Raw genomic sequence first — 23144 nt, 5'->3', positions numbered from 1 at the left:
AGGGAGAGGCTGAACAGGCTGGGGCAGGTTTCCCATCGGAGGCTGAGGGATGACCTTATATAATCATGAGGGACGTGAACAAGGTGAATAGTCAGGGAAGCGGGTCCAATCACAACACGCAAAAGATATCTGCAGGAGTACACGAACAGGAAGGTTTGACAGGGATACAACGAATGGAACTACATTGAGGCTATCTGGTTGGCGTGGAAGGGTTAGACTAAATGCTGGAACATCTCTGTAACACCAGAGAGGGTGCAGAGTTTTAGAAGGACAATACCAGATACGTGTGAGCACGGATGTCCATAAAACATCAGAGTGGAAGTAAGGCCATTCGGCCCATCGAGCCCACTCCGCCATTCAATCATGGCTGATGGGCATTTCAACGCCACTTACCTGCACTCTCCCCGTGGCCCTTAATTCCTCGTGACATCAAGGAAATGGTTGGCAGGTTGGGACTCAGCCCTCTGGAAAACTGAAGGCAGAGGGGTGACTCGAAAGGGGTGTTTAAAATCCTTTTTGTTGGGAGTGGTGAGAGGGAACGTTTCCTCTGTCGATCTCAGACAGCCCCTCCCCCCCAGGAAATCCCCATCCCAAATTCCAGAGGGACTCCCACTCCCCTTGAGCGGTGAGGAAGGAGTTGACCACACTTGTTTCCAACGCTCAGACGTTTCGAGTCTCAGAGTTGGACCGGGACGTTGGGGTTGTACAGGATGTTGGTGGGGCCTCTTCTGCAGTACTGCCTCCAGTTCTGGTCACCCCCTGTTATAGGAAAGATAGAATTACGCTGGAGAGGCTCGAGAAGAGAGTTGAGTGTTTGAATCCTGAGCAGAGGCTGGGCTAATTTTCCCTGATGGAGGTCTATACAATCATGACGGGGATAGAGAAAGTGAATGGCAGGTTTCTTTTTCCCTTCGGGAGGGGGGGATTCCTGAGGTGAGAGGAGAAAGATTTGAGGAGGAGGAGGTATTTTCCTGTTGGGACGCAGTAATGTGAGCAATGAACTTCCTGAGCAAGGGGTGGATGTGGGCACAGTTGAAATAATGTTCAGATAGAGATGTGAACAGGAAATGTTTGGAGGGAATATGGGCCAGGCGCGGACAGGTGGGAGCAGTTTAGTTTGGCATTATGGCCCCAACAGACCAAAGGGTGTGTTTCTGTCCTGTAGAGAGGGATAGAACATTGAAATGATCCTCACAGATAGGAAACCGAATTTGGGAAGAGTCGGGGGGGGAAACGCAGGAGGCAGGACTGAGAAGGAGGGGAGGGTGGCTTACCACATGGACTTACACAACGGGAAGGGTCAAATGATGGGCTTCAGGCAAGGGACAAAGACCCGCACAGCTGAGAAAAGACTTTTATTCACGTCGCTCAACAACATGTAAATGGGGTCGAACAACAAGGACAGACGGTTTTTCGTCTGTCGTGAACTGGTACAAAAGGATGCAATGGAGTTTATTTGTTTTTTTAAAAAAAAAACGCACGGGTTCCGCCAACTCCTCCTGCCACTTGACGGGAGAGCTTCCAGGTCAAGGGTCGCCCCGGAGTTCACAGCTTGCACCATAGGACGCACACATCGGAAGAGATCAAATTTAAAACAAATTCGCGCTCAAGAGAAAGGTGGCGGGGGGGAGGGGGGGGAGAGACAGTGAGGGGTGGGCCTGGAAGCCTGATTTCATTTCTGTGGTATCCATTATTATCCCTTCCACCGTCTGCCTCTCACGACGTTCCTTCGAAGTTGTGGCCGGTTCTGGAGAACGGCGCTCATCCGCCTCTTTGGAGTAGGTGGTCCCGTAGCTACTGGACAGAGACCCGCCTCGACACGTGTGTGTGTGTGTGTGTGTGTGTGTGTGTGTGTGTGTGGGTGTGGGTGTGTGTACGCGCGTGTGTGTGTACACACTCGCATACTTCCACCCCCTCCCCCCCACTGTCTCTCTCTCTCTCCAGGAGCGGTGTTGCGAGGGCGCTTTACCACAAATGTCTGACGTGTCGTTTCTTGCTCGCTTCGTCGGCCGGTCTGGCGCCTCATTCACGGCCGGCGTGACGGCGCACGGAGAGATCCGGTCAATCACGGGCCAGCCGCGGTACAGCTCTCCCCAGGTGGGGGGGGGGTTTGCTGGGACGAGATCCGAACGGGAGCCGCTCTCGTGCCCCACCACCCCCACCACCCAATGCTGAGCTGCTGGTCGACGCATGACAACGATGGAGAGAGACCTGGGGGGGGAGGAGGAGGGAAGGTTCAAGGGTAGTGGTTGGGTCAGGACTCAGTCCTCGCAGCCTAAGAGCGATGCATGGCTTGGAGCATCTAAACAGAACGGGAGAAATAAAAAGTAAAAAACAAGACATTACCAAAGTCAAAATCCAAACACCCCCCCACCGCTGCAACGTTCGCACGTCACTTTGACACGTTATCCCGGTCTCGCAGAGACGTGGGGATACCGCCTCTCTCCCGGCCTGGTCCATGCCTGGTCAGAATGGTGGGCACAGCAGTTGCCCTCAAAGGGACAGGTTTGGGAGAAGGAGGAGGTGGAGACAGCTGCTTGAACTGTGGGCAGGGCAGCACAGTCACTTCCTACCCCCTCCCCATGGCGGGGGACAACTACAGGCTTTGGCAAACACAGAGAGAGGGGGGGAGAGAACCAGAGAGACAACCAGAGACGGGGGAGGGGCAGGGGGAGACACCTGCCCAGTGTCCCAGCGAGAGGGGGAGAGAGAGAGAAACCTGCCCAGTGTCCCAGCGAGAGGGGGAGAGAGAGAGAAACCTGCCCAGTGTCCCAGCGAGAGGGGGAGAGAGAGAAACCTGCCCAGTGTCCCAGCGAGAGGGGGAGAGAGAGAAACCTGCCCAGTGTCCCAGCGAGAGGGGGAGAGAGAGAAACCTGCCCAGTGTCCCAGCGAGAGGGGGGGAGAGAGAAACCTGCCCAGTGTCCCAGCGAGAGGGGGAGAGAGAGAAACCTGCCCAGTGTCCCAGCGAGAGGGGGGGAGAGAGAAACCTGCCCAGTGTCCCAGCGAGAGGGGGAGAGAGAGAAACCTGCCCAGTGTCCCAGCGAGAGGGGGAGAGAGAGAAACCTGCCCAGTGTCCCAGCGAGAGGGGGAGAGAGAGAGAAACCTGCCCAGTGTCCCAGCGAGAGGGGGAGACTGAGAAACCTGCCCAGTGTCCCAGCGAGAGGGAGAGAGAGAGAAACCCCCCAGTGTCCCAGCGAGAGGGGGAGAGTGAGAAACCTGCCCAGTGTCCCAGCGAGAGGGGGAGAGAGAGAGAAACCTGCCCAGTGTCCCAGCGAGAGGGGGGGAGAGAGAAACCTGCCCAGTGTCCCAGCGAGAGGGGGGGAGAGAGAGAAACCTGCCCAGTGTCCCAGCGAGAGGGGGAGAGTGAGAAACCTGCCCAGTGTCCCAGCGAGAGGGGGAGAGTGAGAAACCTGCCCAGTGTCCCAGCGAGAGGGGGAGAGAGAGAAACCTGCCCAGTGTCCCAGCGAGAGGGGGGGAGAGAGAAACCTGCCCAGTGTCCCAGCGAGAGGGGGGGAGAGAGAGAAACCTGCCCAGTGTCCCAGCGAGAGGGGGAGAGTGAGAAACCTGCCCAGTGTCCCAGCGAGAGGGGGAGAGTGAGAAACCTGCCCAGTGTCCCAGCGAGAGGGGGAGAGAGAGAAACCTGCCCAGTGTCCCAGCGAGAGGGGGGGAGAGAGAAACCTGCCCAGTGTCCCAGCGAGAGGGGGAGACACCTTCCCCGCCTCCTCTGGTTAAAGCACTTCTGTCTCAGAACCACAAAGCCCCCTTGCCCCTGAGAGATCCTGCACAGCTATGTCTCGGTCTCTGTCCTAGGCCGAGGCTGACACAAATACATGTTCATCCACAAGCTTGTGGGCACCGTACTCACGGGGAACAGGACTCCAGAACCGGGCAATCTGGATGGAAACTGGGGACAGAGAATCCAGAAAGTGTGGAAACACTATGGGTAATTTAGCATGGCCAATCCACCCTAACCTGCACATCCCTGAGCACTATGGGTAATTTAGCATGGCCAATCCACCCTAACCTGCACATCCCTGAGCACTATGGGTAATTTAGCATGGCCAATCCACCCTAACCTGCACATCCCTGAGCACTATGGGTAATTTAGCATGGCCAATCCACCCTAACCTGCACATCCCTGAGCACTATGGGTAATTTAGCATGGCCAATCCACCCTAACCTGCACATCCCTGAGCACTATGGGTAATTTAGCATGGCCAATCCACCCTAACCTGCACATCCCTGAGCACTATGGGTAATTTAGCATGGCCAATCCACCCTAACCTGCACATCCCTGAGCACTATGGGTAATTTAGCACGACCACTCTAGCCTAGGGGAGGGGAGGTTGGGGTAGGGAGAGGGAGGGGGACGTTGAGGGAAAAGGGAAGGGAGGAGAAGGGAAAAGGGAAGGGAGGAGAGGGAAACGGTGGGGAGAGGGAGGGAGGGAGAGGGGGAGGGAGGGAGGGAGGGAAGGGGGAGAGGGAGGGCGAGGGGGGGGAAAGAGGTTGTGGGGGGGCGGGGTGGCCGAGGGGTTGAGGGGTGCAAGGGAGCGAGGCGGGGGCAAGGGGCCAAGGGGGGGCAGGGGGCAACGGGGCAAAGGGGGTGAGGCGGGAAGGGGGCAAGGGGGCGAGGGGGGGTGAAGGGGGCGGGGGGGTGAAGGGGGCGAGGGGGGGGGCAAGGGGGCGAGGGGGGTGAAGGGGGCGAGGGGGGGGTGAAGGGGGCGAGGGGGGGCAAGGGGGCGAGGGGGGTGAAGGGGGCGAGGGGGGTGAAGGGGGCGAGGGGGGGGTGAAGGGGGCGAGGGGGGGTGAAGGGGGCGAGGGGGGTGAAGGGGGCGAGGGGGGGGTGAAGGGGGCGAGGGGGGGTGAAGGGGGCGAGGGGGGTGAAGGGGGCGAGGGGGGGGTGAAGGGGGCGAGGGGGGGTGAAGGGGGCGAGGGGGGGGGTGAAGGGGGCGAGGGGGGGGTGAAGGGGGCGAGGGGGGGTGAAGGGGGCGAGGGGGGGTGAAGGGGGCGAGGGGGGGTGAGGGGGCGAGGGGGGATGGGGGCGAGGGCTGAAGGGGGCGAGGGCTGAAGGGGGCGAGGGCTGAAGGGGGCGAGGGGGGAAGGGGGCGAGGGGGGAAGGGGGCGAGGGGTGCGAAGGGGGGAGGGGCGAAGGGGGCGAGGGGGGAAGGGGGCGAGGGGTGCGAAGGGGGGAGGGGCAAAGGGGGCGAGGGGGGGAAGGGGGCGAGGGGGGGAAGGGGGCGAGGGGGGGAAGGGGGCGAGGGGGGGAAGGGGGCGAAGGGGTAGGGGGGAAGGGGTAAGGCGTGAAGGGGACGAGGAGGGGTGAAGGGGACGTGGGGGGGGTGAAGGGGACGAGGGGGGTGAAGGGGATGAGGGGGGGTGAAGGGGGCGAGAGGGGGACGGGGGCGAGGGGGGATGGTGGCGAGGGGGGAAGGGGCGAGGGGGGAAGGGGGCGAGGGGGGGGAGGGGGCGGGGGAAGGGGGGGAAGGGGGCGGGGAAGGGGGCGAGGGGACGAGGGGGGGAAGGAGGGCGAGGGGGAAGGAGGGCGAGGGGGAAGGAGGGCGAGGGGGAAGGAGGGCAAGGGGGGAAAGGGGCAAGGGGGGAAGGAGGGCAAGGGGGGAAGGAGGGAAGGGGGCGAGGGGGAAGGGGGCGAGGGGGAAGGGGGCGAGGGGGAAGGGGGCGAGGGGGAAGGGGTCGGGGGAAAGGGGTCGGGGGGAAGGGGTCGGGGGGTGAAGGGGGCGAGGGGCGGTGAAGGGGGCGAGGGGGGCAAAGGGGGCGAGGGGGGGCAAAGGGGGCGAAGGTGGCGAAAGGGGCGAGGGGGAAAGGGGGCGAGGGGGGGAAGGTTCGAGAGGGGAAAGGAGGCGAGGGGGGAAAGGGGCGAGGGGGGAAGGAGGCGAGGGGGGAAAGGGGCGAGGGGGGAAGGAGGCGAGGGGGGAAAGGGGCGAGGGGGGAAGGAGGCGAGGGGGGAAAGGGGTGAGGGGGGAAGGAGGCGAGGGGGGAAAGGGGCGAGGGGGGAAGAGGGCAGGGGGAAAAGAGGGCGAGGGGGGGCGAGGGGGGAAGGGGGTAGGGGGGCGAAGGGAAGGGGGCGAGGGGGGCGAAGGCGGCGAATTGTGCGAGGGGGGAAGGGGCGAGGGGGGAAGGGGCGAGGGGGGAAGGGGCGAGGGGGGAAGGGGGCGAGGGGGGGAAGGGGGCGAGGGGGGAAGGGGGCGAGGGGGGAAGGGGGCGAGGGGGGAAGGGGGCGAGGGGGAGGGGGCGAGGGGGGAAGGGGGCGAGGGGGGCGAGGGGGGGGGGGGGGAAGGGGGCGATGGGGGAAGGGGGCGAGGGGGGAAGGGGGCGAGGGGGGAAGGGGCGAGGCGAAGGGGTCGAGGGGGGGAGGGGTCGGGGTGCGAAAGGGGCGAGGGGGCGCGAAAGGGGCGAGGGAGGGCGAGGGGGGAAGGGGGCGAGGGGGGGAAGAGGGCGAGGGGGGGAAGGGGCGAGGGGGGACGGGGCGAGGGGGGGACGGGGCGGGGGGGGGGGGGGACGGGGCGAGGGGGGAAAGGGGCGAGGGGGGAAGGAGGCGAGGGGGGAAAGGGGCGAGGGGGGAAGGAGGCGAGGGGGGAAAGGGGCGAGGGGGGAAGGAGGCGAGGGGGGAAAGGGGCGAGGGGGGAAGAGGGCAGGGGGAAAAGAGGGCGAGGGGGGGCGAGGGGGGAAGGGGGTAGGGGGGCGAAGGGAAGGGGGCGAGGGGGGCGAAGGCGGCGAATTGTGCGAGGGGGGAAGGGGCGAGGGGGGAAGGGGCGAGGGGGGAAGGGGCGAGGGGGAAGGGGCGAGGGGGAAGGGGCGAGGGGGGAAGGGGGCGAGGGGGGGAAGGGGGCGAGGGGGGAAGGGGGCGAGGGGGGAAGGGGGCGAGGGGGGAAGGGGGCGAGGGGGAGGGGGCGAGGGGGGAAGGGGGCGAGGGGGGCGAGGGGGGCGGGGGGGAAGGGGGCGATGGGGGAAGGGGGCGAGGGGGGAAGGGGGCGAGGGGGGAAGGGGCGAGGCGAAGGGGTCGAGGGGGGGAGGGGTCGGGGGGCGAAAGGGGCGAGGGGGCGCGAAAGGGGCGAGGGAGGGCGAGGGGGGAAGGGGGCGAGGGGGGGAAGAGGGCGAGGGGGGGAAGGGGCGAGGGGGGACGGGGCGAGGGGGGGACGGGGCGAGGGGGGGGGGACGGGGCGAGGGGGGAAGGTTCGAGAGGGGAAAGGAGGCTAGAGGGGGAAAGGGGCGAGGGGGGAAGAGGGCGAGGGGGGAAAGAGGGCGAGGGGGGAAGGGGGGCGAAGGGAAGGGGGCGAGGGGGGCGAAGGGAAGGGGGCGAGGGGGGCGAAGGCGGCGAATTGTGCGAGGGGGGAAGGGGCGAGGGGGAAGGGGGCGAGGGGGGGAAGGGGCGAGGGGGGGAAGGGGGAAGGGGCGAGGCGAAGGGGTCGAGGGGGGAGGGGTCGGGGGGGCGAAAGGGGCGAGGGGGGGCGAAAGGGGCGAGGGGGGGGGCGGAAGGGGGCGAGGGGGGGAAGAGGGCGAGGGGGGGAAGAGGGCGAGGGGGGGAAGAGGGCGAGGGGGGGGGGGGGCGAGGGGGGAGGGGGCGAGGGGGGGACGGGGCGAGGGGGGGACGGGGCGAGGGAGGACGGGGCGAGGGGGGAAGGGGGCGAGGGGGGAAGGGGGCGAGGGGGGAAGGGGGCGAGGGCTGAAGGGGGCGAGGGCTGAAGGGGGCGAGGGGGCGAGGGGGGAAGGGGGCGAGGGGGGGAAGGGGGTGAAGGGGGCGGGGGGAAGGGGGCGTGGGGGGGAAGGGGGCGTGGGGGACGAGGGGGGGGGAAGGGGACGAGGGGGGAAGGAGGGCAAGGGGGGAAGGAGGGCAAGGGGGGAAGGAGGGCAAGGGGGGGAAGGGGCGAGGGGGAAGGGGGCGAGGGGGAAGGGGGCGAGGGGGAAGGGGGCGAGGGGGAAGGGGGCGAGGGGGAAGGGAGGGAAGGGGGCGAGGCGAAGGGGGAAGGGGGCGAGGGGCGGTGAAGGGGGCGAGGGGGCAAAGGGGGTGAGGGGGGCGAGGGGGGGCAAAGGGGGCGAGGGGGGCAAAGGGGGCGAGGGGGGCAAAGGGGGCGAGGGGGGCAAAGGGGGCGAAGGTTCGAGAGGGGAAAGGGGGCGAGAGGGGGAAAGGGGCGAGGGGGGGACGGGGCGAGGGGGGAAGGTTCGAGAGGGGAAAGGAGGCGAAAGGGGGAAAGGGGCGAGTGGGGAAGAGGGCGAGGGGGGGAAGAGGGCAGGGGGAAAAGAGAGCGGGGAAAGAGGGCGAGGGGGGAAGGGGGTGGGGGGGCGAAGGGAAGGGGGCGAGGGGGGCGAAGGGAAGGGGGCGAGGGGGGCGAAGGCGGCGAATTGTGCGAGGGGGAAGGGGCGAGGGGGGAAGGGGGCGAGGGGGGAAGGGGGCGAGGGGGGAAGGGGGCGAGGGGGGGAAGGGGCAAGGGGGGGAAGGGGCAAGGGGGGGAAGGGGCGAGGGGGGGAGGGGGGCGAGCGGGGGGAAGGGGGCGAGGGGGGAAGGGGCGAGGCGAAGGGGCCGAGGGGGGGAGGGGTCGGGGGGGCGAAAGGGGCGAGGGGGGCGAGGGGGGGCGAAAGGGGCGAGGGGGGCGAGGGGGGGCGAAAGGGGCGAGGGGGGGAAGGGGGCGAGGGGGGGGAAGAGGGCGAGGGGGGGAAGAGGGCGAGGGGGAAGAGGGCGAGGGGGGGAAGAGGGCGAGGGGGAGAAGAGGGCGGGGGCGGGGAAGAGTGCGGGCGGGGGCGGGGAAGGGTGTGTGGGGAGGGGCGGGGAAGAATGCGGGCGGCACGGTGGTTAGCACTGCTGCCTCACGGCGCCAGAGACCTGGGTTCAATTCCTGACTCAGGCGACTGACTGTGTGGAGTTTGCACATTCTCCCTGTGTCTGCGTGGGTTTCCTCCGGGTGCTCCGGTTTCCTCCCACAGTCCAAAGATGTGCAGGTTAGGGTGAATTGGCCGTGCTAAATTACCATAGTGCCCAGGGATGTGCAGGTCAGGGTGGATTGGCCATGCTAAATTACCCATAGTGCCCAGGGATGTGCAGGTCAGGGTGGATTGGCCATGCTAAATTACCCATAGTGCCCAGGGATGTGCAGGTCAGGGTGGATTGGCCGTGCTAAATTACCCATAGTGCCCAGGGATGTGCAGGTCAGGGTGGATTGGCCATGCTAAATTGCCCGTAGTGTTAGGTAAGGGGTAAATGTAGGGGTATGGGTGGGTTGCGCTTCGGAGGGGCGGTGTGGACTTGTTGGCCCGAAGGGCCTGTTTCCACACTGTAAGTAATCTAATCTAATCACTCTGCCTCCCCAGCGCCGCCGACACCTCCTGGGTCAGTGGGTCTACCTCACAACACACCTCAACGTCTCCCTCCCCTGCCCCACGCGGAAACCATCTCCTCTGCCACACCGGGAATCCCCTCAAGGAAAGCGAGCAGCTCTCGTGAGAACGCCACCCACCCCCTCGCTGCTGGTGACTGGCGAGAGCAGGCCGAAGGGCCTCAGAGCTCACACACACACACACAGACGGACAGAGAGAGAGAGAGAGAGGAGGGCAATGGGGCAGGTACCTGATTGGACAGGCTGAAGCTGGTGGCTGGGCTGCTCTTCTTCTTGCCTCCTCCGGTGGGCGCTGTGGCGGAGGCGGAGCCACCCGACTGTTTCCTCTTCCGCCGCTTGGCTGTGGGCGCTCTGATTGGCTCAGCTGTGGGGGTGGGGGTGGGGGGGGGGATGTGAGGATGTGTGTGTGTGTGGGTGAGGGTGTGCATGTCAGAGAGTGAGTGAATGAGAGAGTGCGTGTGAGAGTGAGCGCATGAGCACGCACGCGTGTGCGCATATGTGTGCGCGATTTTGAGTGAGAGTGAGAGTAAGAGAACGTGTGTGTACATGAGAGAGACAGAGTGTGTGTGTGAGAGAGAGAGAGAGTGCAATAGTGAGAGAGAGAGAGTGTAAGAGTGAGAGAGAGTGTGTGTGTGAGAGAGAGAGTGTGTAAGAGTGAGAGAGAGAGTATGTGTGTGAGAGCGAGGGTGAGAGTGTGAGAGACAGAGAGAGTGTATGTGTGTGAATGAGTGAGAGAGAGGGTGTGTGAGAGTGAGTGAGAGTGTGCATGTGAGAGAGAGTATACATGTGAGAGACAGTGAGTGTGAGAAAGAGTGTGTGTGTGAGTGTGTGAGAGAGAGAGAGATTGCGGACAGAGAGAGATAGAGAGATTGCGTAGAGAGAGAGAGAGAGAGAGAGATTGCGTAGAGAGAGAGAGATTGCGTAGAGAGAGAGAGAGATTGCGTAGAGAGAGACAGAGAGAGTGTGAGAGAGAGAGAGAGAGAGAGAGACAGAGAGAGAGAGAGAGAGAGAGAATGTTTGTGGTCATGGGTGTGTATGGGGGGGGTGTGGGGGGAGGGAGAGAGAGAACAGGACACAGTAAACCTGAGCACCCCTCCCCCCCCGGCCGCACCTTCCCATCCCACTCGGCAGACTGCCCTTTCTGCCGCCTTCGCCCAGGTGAGCACAACAGACCCATTGGCGACCAGAGGCTCTGTGGAGTCCTCGTCTATCCCCTCCCCACCCCCACCGCCTGGTGAGGTGGCACCCCACAGCGCCAGACGGCAGCGGGTCAGCCGCTGGGGTGGGGTCCGGAAACGGCCGCCTGACCTGAGGGGAGCTGAGACTTCCCTCCACCACGGGCTGGCTGCCTGCCTGTCTATCCCAGAATTCCCCCCAGCCTCTCACCGGGAGGTGCCACCATCTGCTGCCACTTCTGGAACAGGCACGTCTTCAGGCAGTCTCGGGGACTCAGCTTGTAGCTCTTGTGCCTCACCATCAGCTCCTGCATGGGTTCCAGGATGACGCAGAGCTAAATCGGGGGGGGAGGGGGAAAAGGGGAGGGAGGGAGTGGGTTAAAAACCACAAGAGAAACACAGCCACCCAGAACACTTCGCTCAGCCCCAAGTGGACTTCCTGCGCCAACAGTCTCCCTGGCAAACAGCCCCCACAGCCACCACCTCTCGCCGGCTGTGGGCGTTCTCCACCATACCCGGCAGGAGAGTTTCACTGTTGGCCGGGAAGGAGAGCGAACGAGGGCGAGAGAGAGAGAGCGAGAGATGCCCCATCAGGACCAACGTCACGACAACACTTGGGCCAATCAATCAATCACTGCCCCACCCCCCCACCAGCATATTCGTGCCCGGTTAATCTCTGAAACGTATTGCGTGGAGTGCATCATTTCCCCCTCCAACTATTTAAAAAAAGAAAAAGAAGAAAAAAAAACAGAAGAAAAAGAAAAAAAAATCTCTGAAACTTGGCATTCTTGCGTTTAATCCTGACGAGTGCCGGACGAAAATCACTGCCTCTCAGAGGCACTCCGTCCGCACGTGGCGCCTGGGAAGATGACGACTTCCGATTCCAACGGCCCCAAGGATTGAACGGACTTTTCACCCGAGTTGAACGACTGAAGTAGCTAACCGAGATCACATGGGATTGAGGGGGCAGCGGCTGGATACAAAACTGACTCGACGGCAGGGGTCAGAGGGGGATGGTGGAGGATTGTTTTTTCAGACTGGAGGACTGGGACCAGTAGTGTTGCACAGGGAAGGGCCCATCTTTGTTTGCCATTTATATAAATGGGAAAATGAGAAAATAAGTTGGCACATGACATGAAAGCTGGTGGTTATCATGCGCAGTGAAGATAGTTCGCCAAGATCTTGACCTATCGGGTCAACGGGCTGAGGTGAGGGAGATGGGAGTTCGATTTGGATAAACGGGAGGCATTGGGCACAATGTACACAGTTAACGCTGAGGCCTTAGGTCGTGTTGTAGAGCAGAGAGACCAGGGTAGGATGGGGTTCAGGTTCGAAATGGGAGTCACACGTAGGTCAGATGGTTAAGGCAGCATTTAGCATGCTTGACGTCGAGATGTCATATTGGGGTTGTATAGGACCTTGGTGAGGCCTCGTCTGGAGCACTGCGTCCAGTTCTGTTCACCCTGTTATAGGAAGGATATTCTTAAACTGCAGAGGGTTCAGAATAGACTCCCACGATGTTGCCAGGATTGGAAGGTTTGAGTTACGAGCAGAATCTGGGACTTTTTTCACTGGAGAGTTGAGACTTGACCTGGTGGAGGTTTAGAAAATCATGAGGGGCTCGGATAAGGTCTTTCCCCGAGGGAGGGGGATTTCAAGATTTGGGGGCATATTTTGACGCGGAGAGAGAAAGATTCGGAGGAAGGGTCACTGGACATGAAGCGTGACCTCTGACTTCTCTCCAAAGTTGCTGCAGGACCTGCTGAGCTTTTCCAGCAATTTCTGTTTTGGGTTCGGACTTACAGCAACCGCAGTTGGTCGGGTTTTTAATAAATCCAGAGAGACTAACCAGCTGAAAAAACACACGGTCACCAATTTGGTGTCAGGATCTCGCTGGTACTCATAAACAAAGAGAGAGTGTACTCCCACGCATTGTGTGTTCATATGAAGGTGTGGCCACGTCGCGCAGACTTGATACTTACCCGGAGGTAGTTCAGGGTGAAGTTGGAGAGACCAGACCGGGTGATACTGTTCGATAGCTGCTCCAACATTGGAGGGTCCTGTACCAGTAAAAATGAAAAACAAACTGCGGTTACAGTAGGTAAGGTGGTGATCTCATTGGCATGGCGCCAGCTGGCCAATCCACCCTTATTGACATATCTTCGGCGGGCCGGTGTGGACTTGTTGGGCTGAAGGGCCTGCTTCCACACTGTAAGTAATCTAATCCCTGGGCAGTATGGGTAATTCAGCATGACCAATCCACCCTTATCTACATATCCCTGAGCACTATGGGTAATTTAGCACGGCCAATCCACCCTAACCTTCACATCCCTAAACACTATGGGTAATTTAGCACGGCCAACCCACCCTAACCTGCACATCCTGAGCACTATGGGTAATTTAGCATGGCCAATCCACCCTAACCTACACATCCCTGAGCACTATGGGTAATTTAGAATGGCCAATCCACCCTAACCTGCACATTCCTGAGCACTATGGGTAATTTAGCATGGCCAATCCACCCTAACCCGCACATCCCTGAGCACTATGGGTAATTTAGCATGGCCAATTCACCTTAACCTGCACATCCCTGAGCACTATGGGTAATTTAGCATGGCCAATCCACCCTAACCTGCACATCCCTGAGCACTATGGGTAATTTAGCACGGCCAATTCACCCTAACCTGCACATCCCTGAGCACTATGGGTAATTTAGCACGGCCAATCCACCCTAACCTGCACATCCCTGAGCACTATGGGTAATTTAGCATGGCCAATTCATCCTAACCTGCACATCCCTTGATGCTACGGGGCAATTCAACATGGTTAATGCACCCTAAATTGTACATCACTGAACACTAGGGGGGCATATTAAAATGGCCAATCCACCCTAACCTGCACATCTTTGGACTGTGGGAGGAAACCGGAGCACCCGGAGGAAACCCACGCAGACACGCGGAGAACGTGCAAACTCCACACAGACAGTCGCCAGAGGCTGGAGTCGAACCAGGGTCCCTGGCACCGTGGTTAACCACTGAGCTAGAAACTAGGAGGGGTCTGGTGTGGGTGGGGGGAAGAGAGGGGGAATAGAGGGAGATGTGGAGGAGGTGGAGACTCGCTAGCTCCCTAACCCGAGCCTTCCCAGCCCGCGGGGATCGATGGGACCGCGGGCGACGGGTACTCACGTGCGTCACCAGGATGTCACGAGAGAGCAGCTCACGGTTCTGCTTGACGTTGAAGTGCCAGTGTTTGATCCGCATCAGGTCGTCGAAGGTGAACTCCAGGTAGAGGCGGCCTTCTGTGCACACCTGAGACAGCAAACACGCACGGGCTCGACCCGTTCACTCTCCCTCCTTGGCCCGCGCGCGACGCTCGCGCCTTCCGGCACCCTCCCCACTCCTCTGCAGCCCGGGACGACGTGCGGTTCCAAAGACTCCCCTCTCCCCACCCCCAACCACTGACTTTGTGCGCTCCAGGGCTGTGTCCCCACCCCAGGCGTGAGAGCAGAGCCACGTCAGCAGCAGCAGCTCTGCCAGACGCTGTGAACACGTGGTTGGGAAAAGCGCCTGCGATCCGACGGCGAGACGTAGGAGCTGAATTCGGTCTTCCACCCCAGTGGTACTGATAGTGGTGACCAGGGAAGAGAGCTCGAAGGGCCAAATGGCCCACTCTCTCTCCTCTTTCTAACACTCCCCTTGCCTGTGACTCTGGAGGGGACGGTCTGATGAGGAAAGGCCGAGAGACTTGGGTCTGTTCTCATTGGAAGGAAGGTGGCGAAGAGGGGATTTGACAGAGACATACAAGCCGATGAGAGGATTGGTTCGGGTAGACAGTGAGAGTCTTTTCCCTCTCGGATGATGACGCCAGCGTGTACGAGGGGGCGTAACTACAAATTGAGGGGGTGACAGATTCGAGACAGATGTCAGAGGCAGTTTCTTTACTCAGCGAGTGGGAAGAGCGTGCTAACGGTCAACTCAGCCACATCAGGGAGATATAGACAATCCTTGGGTGACGATGGGACAGGGTCTGAGAGGGAGGGGACGAGCTCAGAATAGTTCACAGGGCAGCGGGACATCGGGGGCCGTTCTGCGCTGCACTGCTCTCTCTAACCAACTCTCACAGTGACAACCTGCTGCGCTTCTCTCTCTGGGTTTCGCACTAAAGGGAGATTCAGAGAGAAAACAATGCGATTGGCACCCACTCTCCTGTACCCTCCACCCCCTCCCGCCCCCGACTCCCTCGTCGGCCACCCTCCATCCTAAACTGCCGTTTAACCGCGGGCTGGCGCAGCTCTTCCCCACCGTTCGCCACCTCCCCCCACCCCCCCCCCCCCCCCACCTCCCCCACCTCGCCTTTACCTTCGTGAAGACGGGCTGACTGTGCAGCGTCACCATGCTGCACAGGTCACAGTCCAGGATCACCAGGTTACTATGCAACGATTCCTTGGAGTGTTTCAGGGTGAAGTAGAGGTCTGTCGCTCCACTGTCAAAGATGCTGCGGAAATACCGAGGGATTAGGGTCCGGCCAATTGCTGTGCGTTTGTGCGGGAAGGGTAGGGGGGTGGGGTAATGGGGTTGAAACAAAAAAAGAGGGAACATGCTGAATTTCAAAAGCTCTGCGTCAGGCTACCGTCCCAGAGACAACGTGGCGACAGTCAGGGTTTCTCAGTCAGTCAGTGACAGACTTCCCGAATCAAAACCTCCTCCCTTCCAGGATTCACCTTGACCCCCCAAAAAAAAAAAAATGGGGAGCACAGGGGCGACCGGGGACAGGCAAGCAGTGCCGGATCAGCCGGAGACCCGTGGCTCAAGTGACGCCACCCTCCGGGCTCAGCCCCAGCCCACAGCACGTCGGGGTGACTGGGTTCCTCTGTACGCGGGGCCCATCCACACCAGGGCACTGCCACCACAGGGTTCGAGCGTGGGGCAGGGTGATGGCTCAGTGGTTAGCACCGCCGCCTCCCGGCACCAGGGACCCATGGCCTCGGGCGACCGTGTGCGGAGTTAGCACATTCTGCGAGGGGGGGGGGGGTTTGCTCCAGTCTCAGTCCATAGCATTCGTCAGAGGGAAGTGGGTCTGGGTGGGTTACTCTTCGGAGGGTCATGGTGGACTGGTCGGGCCGAAGGGCCTGTGCTAACCTTCCGGGGGGACCAGGGCTTCGAGCCCCGACGCTGGAGCGGGCAGGGATATCAATTCACTCACTGACGACTCCTGGGGGTGGGGGACAAAAGCCAGCCTCCTCGGCTTCCAGGGAGAAATCCCGACAAGTTTTGGCAGCAAGGGTATCCTTCCCGGGCGTCTGGCCTGCACACACGTGACCCACCCCACCCAACCCACACCTGCCCTCAGGTCAAATGGGCCGGTTCGGGGGGAAACAGGCTACCAGGGCCAGGTCTCGTCCCAGATTCGTACGCGGCCTTTCGCGCATAGAAGCGGTTTGTCGCAACGGGCCCCCCCCACCCCCGAGTGGATGGATATCGACAGCTCATTCTACTGCTACACGCGCCGCGTCAACTGGGGTCGGCCGTAACGCAATCGACCAACAGGGGTCGCTGTTTCTGCAACGGCCACATGGGACAGCACGGAAACAGACCCTTCGGTCCAACCCTTGCCCATGCTGACCCAGATATCCCAACCCAATCTAGTCCCACGGCCAGCACCCGGCCCATATCCCTCCAAACCCTTCCTATTCATATACCCATCCAAATGCCTCTTAAATGTTGCAATTGTACCAGCCTCCACCACTTCCTCTGGCAGCTCATTCCATACCCGTACCACCCTCTGTGTGAAAAAGTTGCCCCTTCGGTCGCTTTTATACCTTTCCCCTCTCTCCCTAAATCTATGCCCCACCTCATTCTGGACTCCCCCACCCCAGGGAAAAGACCGTGTCTATTTATCCTATCCTTGCCCCCTCATGATTTTATAAACCTCTATAAGGTCACCCCTCAGCCTCCGACGCTCCAGGGAAAACAGCCCCAGCCTGTTCAGCCTCTCCCTGTAGCTCAAACCCTCCAACATCCTTGTCAATCTTTTCTGAACCCTTTCAAGTTTCACAACATCTTTCCGATAGGAAGGAGACCAGAATTGCACGCAGTATTCCAACAGGGGCCTAACCAATGTCCTGTACAGCCGCAACATGACCTCCCAACTCCTGTACTCAATACTCTGACCAATACAGGAAAGCATACCAAACGCTGCCTTCACTATCCTATCTACCTGCGACTCCACTTTCAAGGAGCTATGAACCTGCTCTCCAAGGTCTCTTTGTTCAGCAACACTCCCTAGGACCTTACCATTAAGCAAGCAAGGTCCTGCTGTTGCTCTAAGGCATGTATTGTGGCGGGGGTGGTGGGGGGAGGGTGAGCTAATGAATGTTTCTGGGGAACTGCATGAATCCCACGATCATGTTGCCAACACCTGAAATGCTAGTCTTTTTTTAACTGCACGGTTTCTGTACAGCGCGGGGTTGCTTAAGAACGCGACCAATGCTGTTATGAAAGAACTGGCCGTAGCTGCTCAGAACGTGGGATTCACGCCGTTTCCCAGAAACGTTCATCAGCGCTTCCTGAATACATGCCTTCGAACAACAGCACAACCCTGCTGCATGGCCTTGTGATACAGCTTTGTTTGTCTGAACTGGGAGAGCGGGGTTTGGGGGGCGGGAGGGGGTTGGAGAACGGGACACCAACTCACTGTATCGTTTGGATCCATCTTCCAGGCAGCAAACCACTGTTAAGACGGCATCGTCCTCAAAGAACTCTGTGGTGAAAGCATCCCACCAAAGGTTGTCACATTCCTGAACGGGGGGGGGGGGGGGGGGGGGGGAGGAAGAAGAAAAAAAATTAACAATCACGGCCAAGTCAAGATACAACTTCACATTCCTGATGAAGGGCTTCTGCCCGAAACACCGACTCTCTTGCTCCTCGGATGCTGCCTGACCTGCTGCGCTTACCCAGAACCGCGCACTCTAATCTGGACTCTAATCGCCAGCGTCTGCAGTTCGCCCCACTTCTGCTGAAACATAAACAGAGGAAGCCAACAGCAACTGAAGTCCATCTCTATCCGAAGTTGGGTGGGGGGGGGGGGAACAAAACCTTGAGGGACAGGGATGACCACTGTCCATTTCGGCTCACATCTCCATGACAGGCACCCGTCCCTGGGTCGGCATCAAGTTCTGGGAGGCCTCAGGTTCAGGGTGAGGGAGGAGATTGACCAGAATGGGTCCGGGGAGGCAGGATTGCAGGGAGAGGCGAACAGCACATCTGCTGGTGGTTTGGATAAGGCGAGAGGGAGGGGCACACAAAAAGGAGCCTCCTTCGACCAGGGACGACGGGAACGCGGACGGACAGTGAGTGGCAACGAGCCGCCTCCCAAGGGACCTTGAGAGGAAACGGTTCTCCCGCTGCCTCCTCTATCATTCTCTCCCTCCCACTGTATTCTTTCTCTCTCTCTTTCTCCATCCTGCTGTGTTCGGTCTCATTCTCTCTCTCTCTCCTGCGGTGTTCTCTCATTCTCTGTCTCTCTCTCTTGCCCACTGTGTTCTTTCATTCCGTCTCTCTCTCACTCTCTCTCTGCGTGTTCCCTCTCCCGCTGCGTTCTCTCTCATTTTCCGTCTGTCTCTCACTCTCTCCGGCTGCTTTCTCTCTCATTCTTTGTCTCTCTCTCTCAGTGTTCTTCCTCATTCTCTCTCTCTCCTGCTGTGTTCTCTCTCATTCTCGGTCTCTCACTCTCTCTCCTGCAGTGTTCTCTGTCTCTCTCTGTCTCTCACACACACACACACACTCTCTCTCTCTCTCTCTCTCTCTCTCCTGCCACATTCTCCCTCATTCTCTCCCTCTCCCCCAGTGCATTCTGTCTCTCCCCCTCTCTCCCCCCCCGTTCTCTCCCATTCTGTCTCTCCCTCTCTCACCCTGCATTCCCTCTCATTCTGTCTCTCTCTCTCTCACCCCCTGCGTTCTCTCTCATTGTCTCTCTTCCACTGCATTCTCTTTCACGTTGTCTCTCATTCTCTGTCTGTCTCTCTCTCTCCCCCCGTTCTATATCATTCTCGGTCTCTCTCTACCCACGCACCCCTCCCTCACTGCGTTCTCTCTCATTCTGTCTGTCTGTCTGTCTCTCTCTCCCCCTGCGTTTTGCACACATCCCAGTTCAAGACCATGCAGGATTTAAACGCTGCCCACAAAGCCCAGCTGGGAACACCTCACCTCTGTCCAGTTCTGAAGCCGTCTGTTGAGCTCGTAGACCCTGTACTCAGGTTGGGGCATGAAAGGAGTGTGCTGTCTGCAAATACAGGAACATGTTAGTGATGGGGGGGGGGGGGGGGGGGGGGGGGGCGGTGGGGGGCTGCAATCAGAAATGTGGCACATTCCCCGGAATTCGCCAGCAGCGTACACTTACAGCCACCTCGCTCAATCGGGTGGGGAGCATCACTCACACTTCGGGAACTATCTGGGATGACAGTCTCCAAGGTATACGCTACCATAACCTTACCGGGCAACTAGGACTTTGCGCACAGTTTGGGACATGAATATAACCAAGAATTTAAACTTAATGACATCGTCGTTGATAGAAATGATTTGGATGTGAGGATAAGAGGTACAGTTAGTAAGTTTGCAGATGACACCAAAATTGGAGGTGTAGTGGGCAGCGAAGAGGGTCACCTCAGGATCTGGACCAGATGGGCCAATGGGCTGAGAAGTGGCAGATGGAGTTTAATTCAGATAAATGTGAGGTGCTGCATTTTGGGAAAGCAAATCTTAACAGGACTTATACACTTAATGGTCAGGTCCTGGGGAGTGTTGCTGAACAAAGAGACCTTGGAGTGCAGGTTCATAGCTCCTTGAAAGTGGAGTCGCAGATGGATAGGATAGTGAAGAAGGCGTTTGGTATGCTTTCCTTTATTGGTCAGAGTATTGAGTACAGGAGTTGGGAGGTCATGTTGTGGCTGTACAGGACATTGGTTAGGCCACTGTTGGAATATTGTGTGCAATTCTGGTCTCCTTCCTATCGGAAAGATGTTGTGAAACTTGGAAGGGTTCAGAACAAATTTACAAGGATGTTGCCAGGGTTGGAGGGTTTGAGCTACAGGGAGAGGCTGAACAGGTGGGGCTGTTTTCCCTGGAATGTCGGAGGCTGAGGGGTGACCTTATAGAGGTTTACAAAATTATGAGGGGCATGGATAGGATAAATAGGCAAAGTCTTTGCCCTGGGGTGGGGGAGTCCAGAACTAAAGGGGCATAGGTTTAGGGTGAGAGGGGAAAGATACAAAAGAGACCTAAGGGGCAACTTTTTCACGCAGAGGGTGGTACGTGTATGGAATGAGCTGCCAGAGGAAGTGGTGGCGGCTGGTACAATTGCAACATTTAAGAGGCATCTGGATGGGTATATGAATAGGAAGGGTTTGGAGGGATATGGGCCGGGTGCTGGCAGGTGGGACTGGATTGGGTAGGGATATCTGGGTCGGCATGGACGGGTTGGACCGAAGGATCTGTTTTCGTGCTGTACATCTCTATGACCAAGAAGGGCCAAATCACCACCGAAAGGATGACCTTTCTCTCAGAATTGTCGACCGTTTGCTCCGAACTGTACAGTACTCAAATTACCGGCAAGAGATGACAGGACTTTTTATTTTGGATTCCAAAACAAAAGTTGCGGAGGGGGGTGGGGGAGGCAGTCTCTTTTCAAAGGCAACACGAATCTCAATAAGCCGGAACCAAAATAGTCCTTACCCAATAGCGGGCTCTGGGTAGGCAGGAGGGTAAGACAGAGTCGGACTACAAATGGAGACAAAAAAAAACACCACAGCGATGTTAATGTCGGCCACGTTCGCCAGCACTCTATTGTACGCTGTCCGCACGTTACCGTGAGAGCGACCCCTGAACGACGCAGTCCTGCTGTTGAGCAGCCATGGTCATCCCCTCAGCCTCCGACGCTCCAGGGAAAACAGCCCCGGCCTGTTCAGCCTCTCCCTGTCGCTCAAACCCTCCAACATTCAGATGGACCAGGACACACGTGAGAGACGGTCACATAGCGGGAACGGTCCCGGGCTTGTTAAACCAGAGGCTTACTCTAACACCGGTTCAAATCTCACCGCAGCCACTGGTCGAATTTCAAGTCAATGACATCGTCACTGATAGAAATGATTTGGGTGCGAGCTTTACAGGAGAGTTAGTAAGTTTGCAGACGACACCAAAATTGGAGGTGTAGTGGACAGCGAAGAGGGTTACCTCAGATTACAACAGGATCTGGACCAGATGGGCCAATGGGCTGAGGAGAGGCAGATGGAGTTTAATTCAGATAAATGCGAGGTGCTGCATTTTGGGAAAGCAAATCTTAGCAGGACTTATACACTTAATGGTAAGGTCCTGGGGAGTGTTGCTGAACAGAGACCTTGGAGTGCAGGTTCATAGCTCCTTCAAAGTGGAGTTGCAGGTAGATAGGATAGTGAAGAAGGTGTTTGGTATGCTTTCCTTTAATGGTCAGAGTATTGAGTACAGGAGTTGGGAGGTCATGTTGCAGCTGTACAGGACATTGGTTAGGCCACTGTTGGAATATTGCGTGCAATTCTGGTCTCCTTCCTATCAGAAAGATGTTGTGAAACTTGAAAGGGTTCAGAAAAGATTTACAAGGATGTTTGCAGGGTTGGAGGATCTGAGCTACAGGGAGAGGCTGAACAGGCTGGGGCTGTTTTCCCTGGAGCGTTAAGCGGTGACCTTATCGGGGTTTGTAAAATCATGAGGGACATGGATAGGGTGCAGCTTTTCCCCAATTAAGGACCTACCCAAGGTCCCGGTCCAGCATGGCTCCCGGGGTCTCAGCTGAGAGGGAGAGCTCAGCAAGCGTTGACACTCCCAAGACTGTGAGTTGATAACCTGCAACAACAAAAGAGACAGAAGACATCAGGTCAGCTGCAGGAACGAACGCACCCCCTCCCCAGCCGCTATTCAAAACAGACTGATCCAATTGGGCAGGTTAGGGGGAGGCCACTCCACCCAACCGGTCTGGACCAGCTCCGAAAAAGAGCTTCCCAGTCTCCAGTTCCACCCCCAGAGCCCTCGGAATACAGCACATTCAAAGATAGATCCAGCTCGCTCTGACTCACTCTCTCCCCCTCTGGGTTCTCTCTCATTCTCTCCCTCTGGGTTCTCTCTCATTCTCTCTCTTTCTCTCCCTCTGGGTTATCTCTCATTCTCTCTCTCTCTCTCTCCCTCTGGGTTCTCTCTCATTCTCTCACTTTCTCTCTCCCTCTCCCTCTGGGTGTTCTCTCATTCTCTCTCTGTCTCCCTCCCTCTGGGTTCTCTCTCTCTCCTTCTGGGTTCTCTCTCATTCTCTCTCTCTCTCTCTGGGATCGCTCGCATTCTCTCTCTCTCTCTCTGGGATCTCTCTCATTCTCTCTCTCTCTGGGTTCTCTCCCATTCTCTCTCTCTCTCCCTCAGGGTTCTCTCTCATTCTCTCTCACTCTCTGGGATCTCTCTCATTCTCTCTCTCTCTCTGGGATCTCTCTCTCTCTCCCTCTCTCTCTGGGATCTCTCTCCCTCTGGGTTCTCTCTCATTCTCTCCCTCTCTCTCTCTCTCTCCCTCTGAGTTCTCTCTCATTCTCATTCTCTCTCTCTCCCTCTCTCTCATTCTTGCTCTCCCTCTGGGTTCTCTCTCATTCTCTCTCTCTCTCTCTCTCCCCCTCTGGGTTCTCTCTCATTCTCTCTCTCTCTCTCTCATTCTCGCTCTCCCTCTGGGTTCTCTCTCATTCTCTCTCTCTCTCACCCACTGGGTTCTTTCTCATTCTCTCTCTCTCCCTCTGGGTTCTCTCTCATTCTCTCCCCCTCTCTCTCATTCTCGCTCTCCCTCTGGGTTCTCTCTCATTCTCTCTCTCACTCTCCCTCTGGGTTCTCTCTCATTCTCTCCCCCTCTCTCTCATTCTCGCTCTCCCTCTGGGTTCTCTCTCATTCTCTCTCTCTCTCTCTCTCCCTCTGGGTTCTCTCTCATTCTCTCTCTCTCCCTCTGGGTTCTCTCTCATTCTCTCTCTCTCTCTCTCTCTCTCCCACTGGGTTCTTTCTCATTCTCTCTCTCTCTCTCTCATTCTCGCTCTCCCTCTGGGTTCTCTCTCATTCTCTCTCTCTCTCACCCTCTGGGTTCTCTCTCATTCTCTCCCCCTCTCTCTCATTCTCGCTCTCCCTCTGGGTTCTCTCTCATTCTCTCTCTCTCTCTCTCTCTCCCTCTGGGTTCTCTCTCATTCTCTCTCTCTCTCTCTCTCTCTCCCACTGGGTTCTTTCTCATTCTCTCCCTCTCTCTCTCCCTCTGGGTTCTCTCTCATTCTCTCTCTCTCTCCCTCTGGGTTCTCTCTCATTCCCTCTCTCTATCTCTCCCTCTCTCTCTCTCTCTCTCTCTGGGATCTCTCTCATTCTCTCTCACTCTCCCTCTGGGTTCTCTCTCATTCCCTCTCTCTATCTCTCCCTCTCTCTCTCTCTCTGGGATCTCTCTCATTCTCTCATTCTCTCTCTCTCTCTCTGGGATCTCTCTCTCTCTCTCTCTCTGGGATCTCTCTCATTCTGTCATTCTCTCTCTCTCTCTGGGATCTCTCTCATTCCCTCTCTCTATCCCTCCCTCTCTCTCTCTCTCTCTCTGG

At 58.8% G+C, this 23144-nt stretch overlaps 1 protein-coding gene across 2 annotated transcripts in view; it reads right to left on the bottom strand.

Annotated features, from left to right (window-relative positions):
- Nucleotides 1-1347: 1347 nt before the first annotated feature.
- LOC132836842 (LIM domain-binding protein 1-like) overlaps nucleotides 1348-23144 on the bottom strand; it is a 26245-nt gene continuing 4448 nt past the window's right edge. Inside the window, exons 2-11 of one of the 2 annotated variants that reach the window (XM_060856369.1) lie at nucleotides 21303-21393; nucleotides 20251-20295; nucleotides 18727-18802; nucleotides 17216-17318; nucleotides 14881-15053; nucleotides 13708-13830; nucleotides 12505-12582; nucleotides 10734-10857; nucleotides 9578-9711; nucleotides 1348-2302 (exon numbers count right to left, since the gene is read on the bottom strand). In XM_060856369.1, the coding sequence (XP_060712352.1) occupies nucleotides 2276-2302; nucleotides 9578-9711; nucleotides 10734-10857; nucleotides 12505-12582; nucleotides 13708-13830; nucleotides 14881-15053; nucleotides 17216-17318; nucleotides 18727-18802; nucleotides 20251-20295; nucleotides 21303-21322 (903 nt within the window). In that variant the 5' untranslated portion in view covers nucleotides 21323-21393 and the 3' untranslated portion in view covers nucleotides 1348-2275. The remainder of the gene's footprint in view (nucleotides 2303-9577; nucleotides 9712-10733; nucleotides 10858-12504; nucleotides 12583-13707; nucleotides 13831-14880; nucleotides 15054-17215; nucleotides 17319-18726; nucleotides 18803-20250; nucleotides 20296-21302; nucleotides 21394-23144) is intronic. The other variant, XM_060856370.1, reaches the window with a different exon arrangement.

The sequence above is a fragment of the Hemiscyllium ocellatum genome, chromosome 48 (genome assembly GCF_020745735.1).
Source record: "Hemiscyllium ocellatum isolate sHemOce1 chromosome 48, sHemOce1.pat.X.cur, whole genome shotgun sequence".
Classification (NCBI taxonomy): domain Eukaryota; kingdom Metazoa; phylum Chordata; class Chondrichthyes; order Orectolobiformes; family Hemiscylliidae; genus Hemiscyllium; species Hemiscyllium ocellatum.
This window is presented reverse-complemented; position numbering and strand designations above follow the sequence as displayed.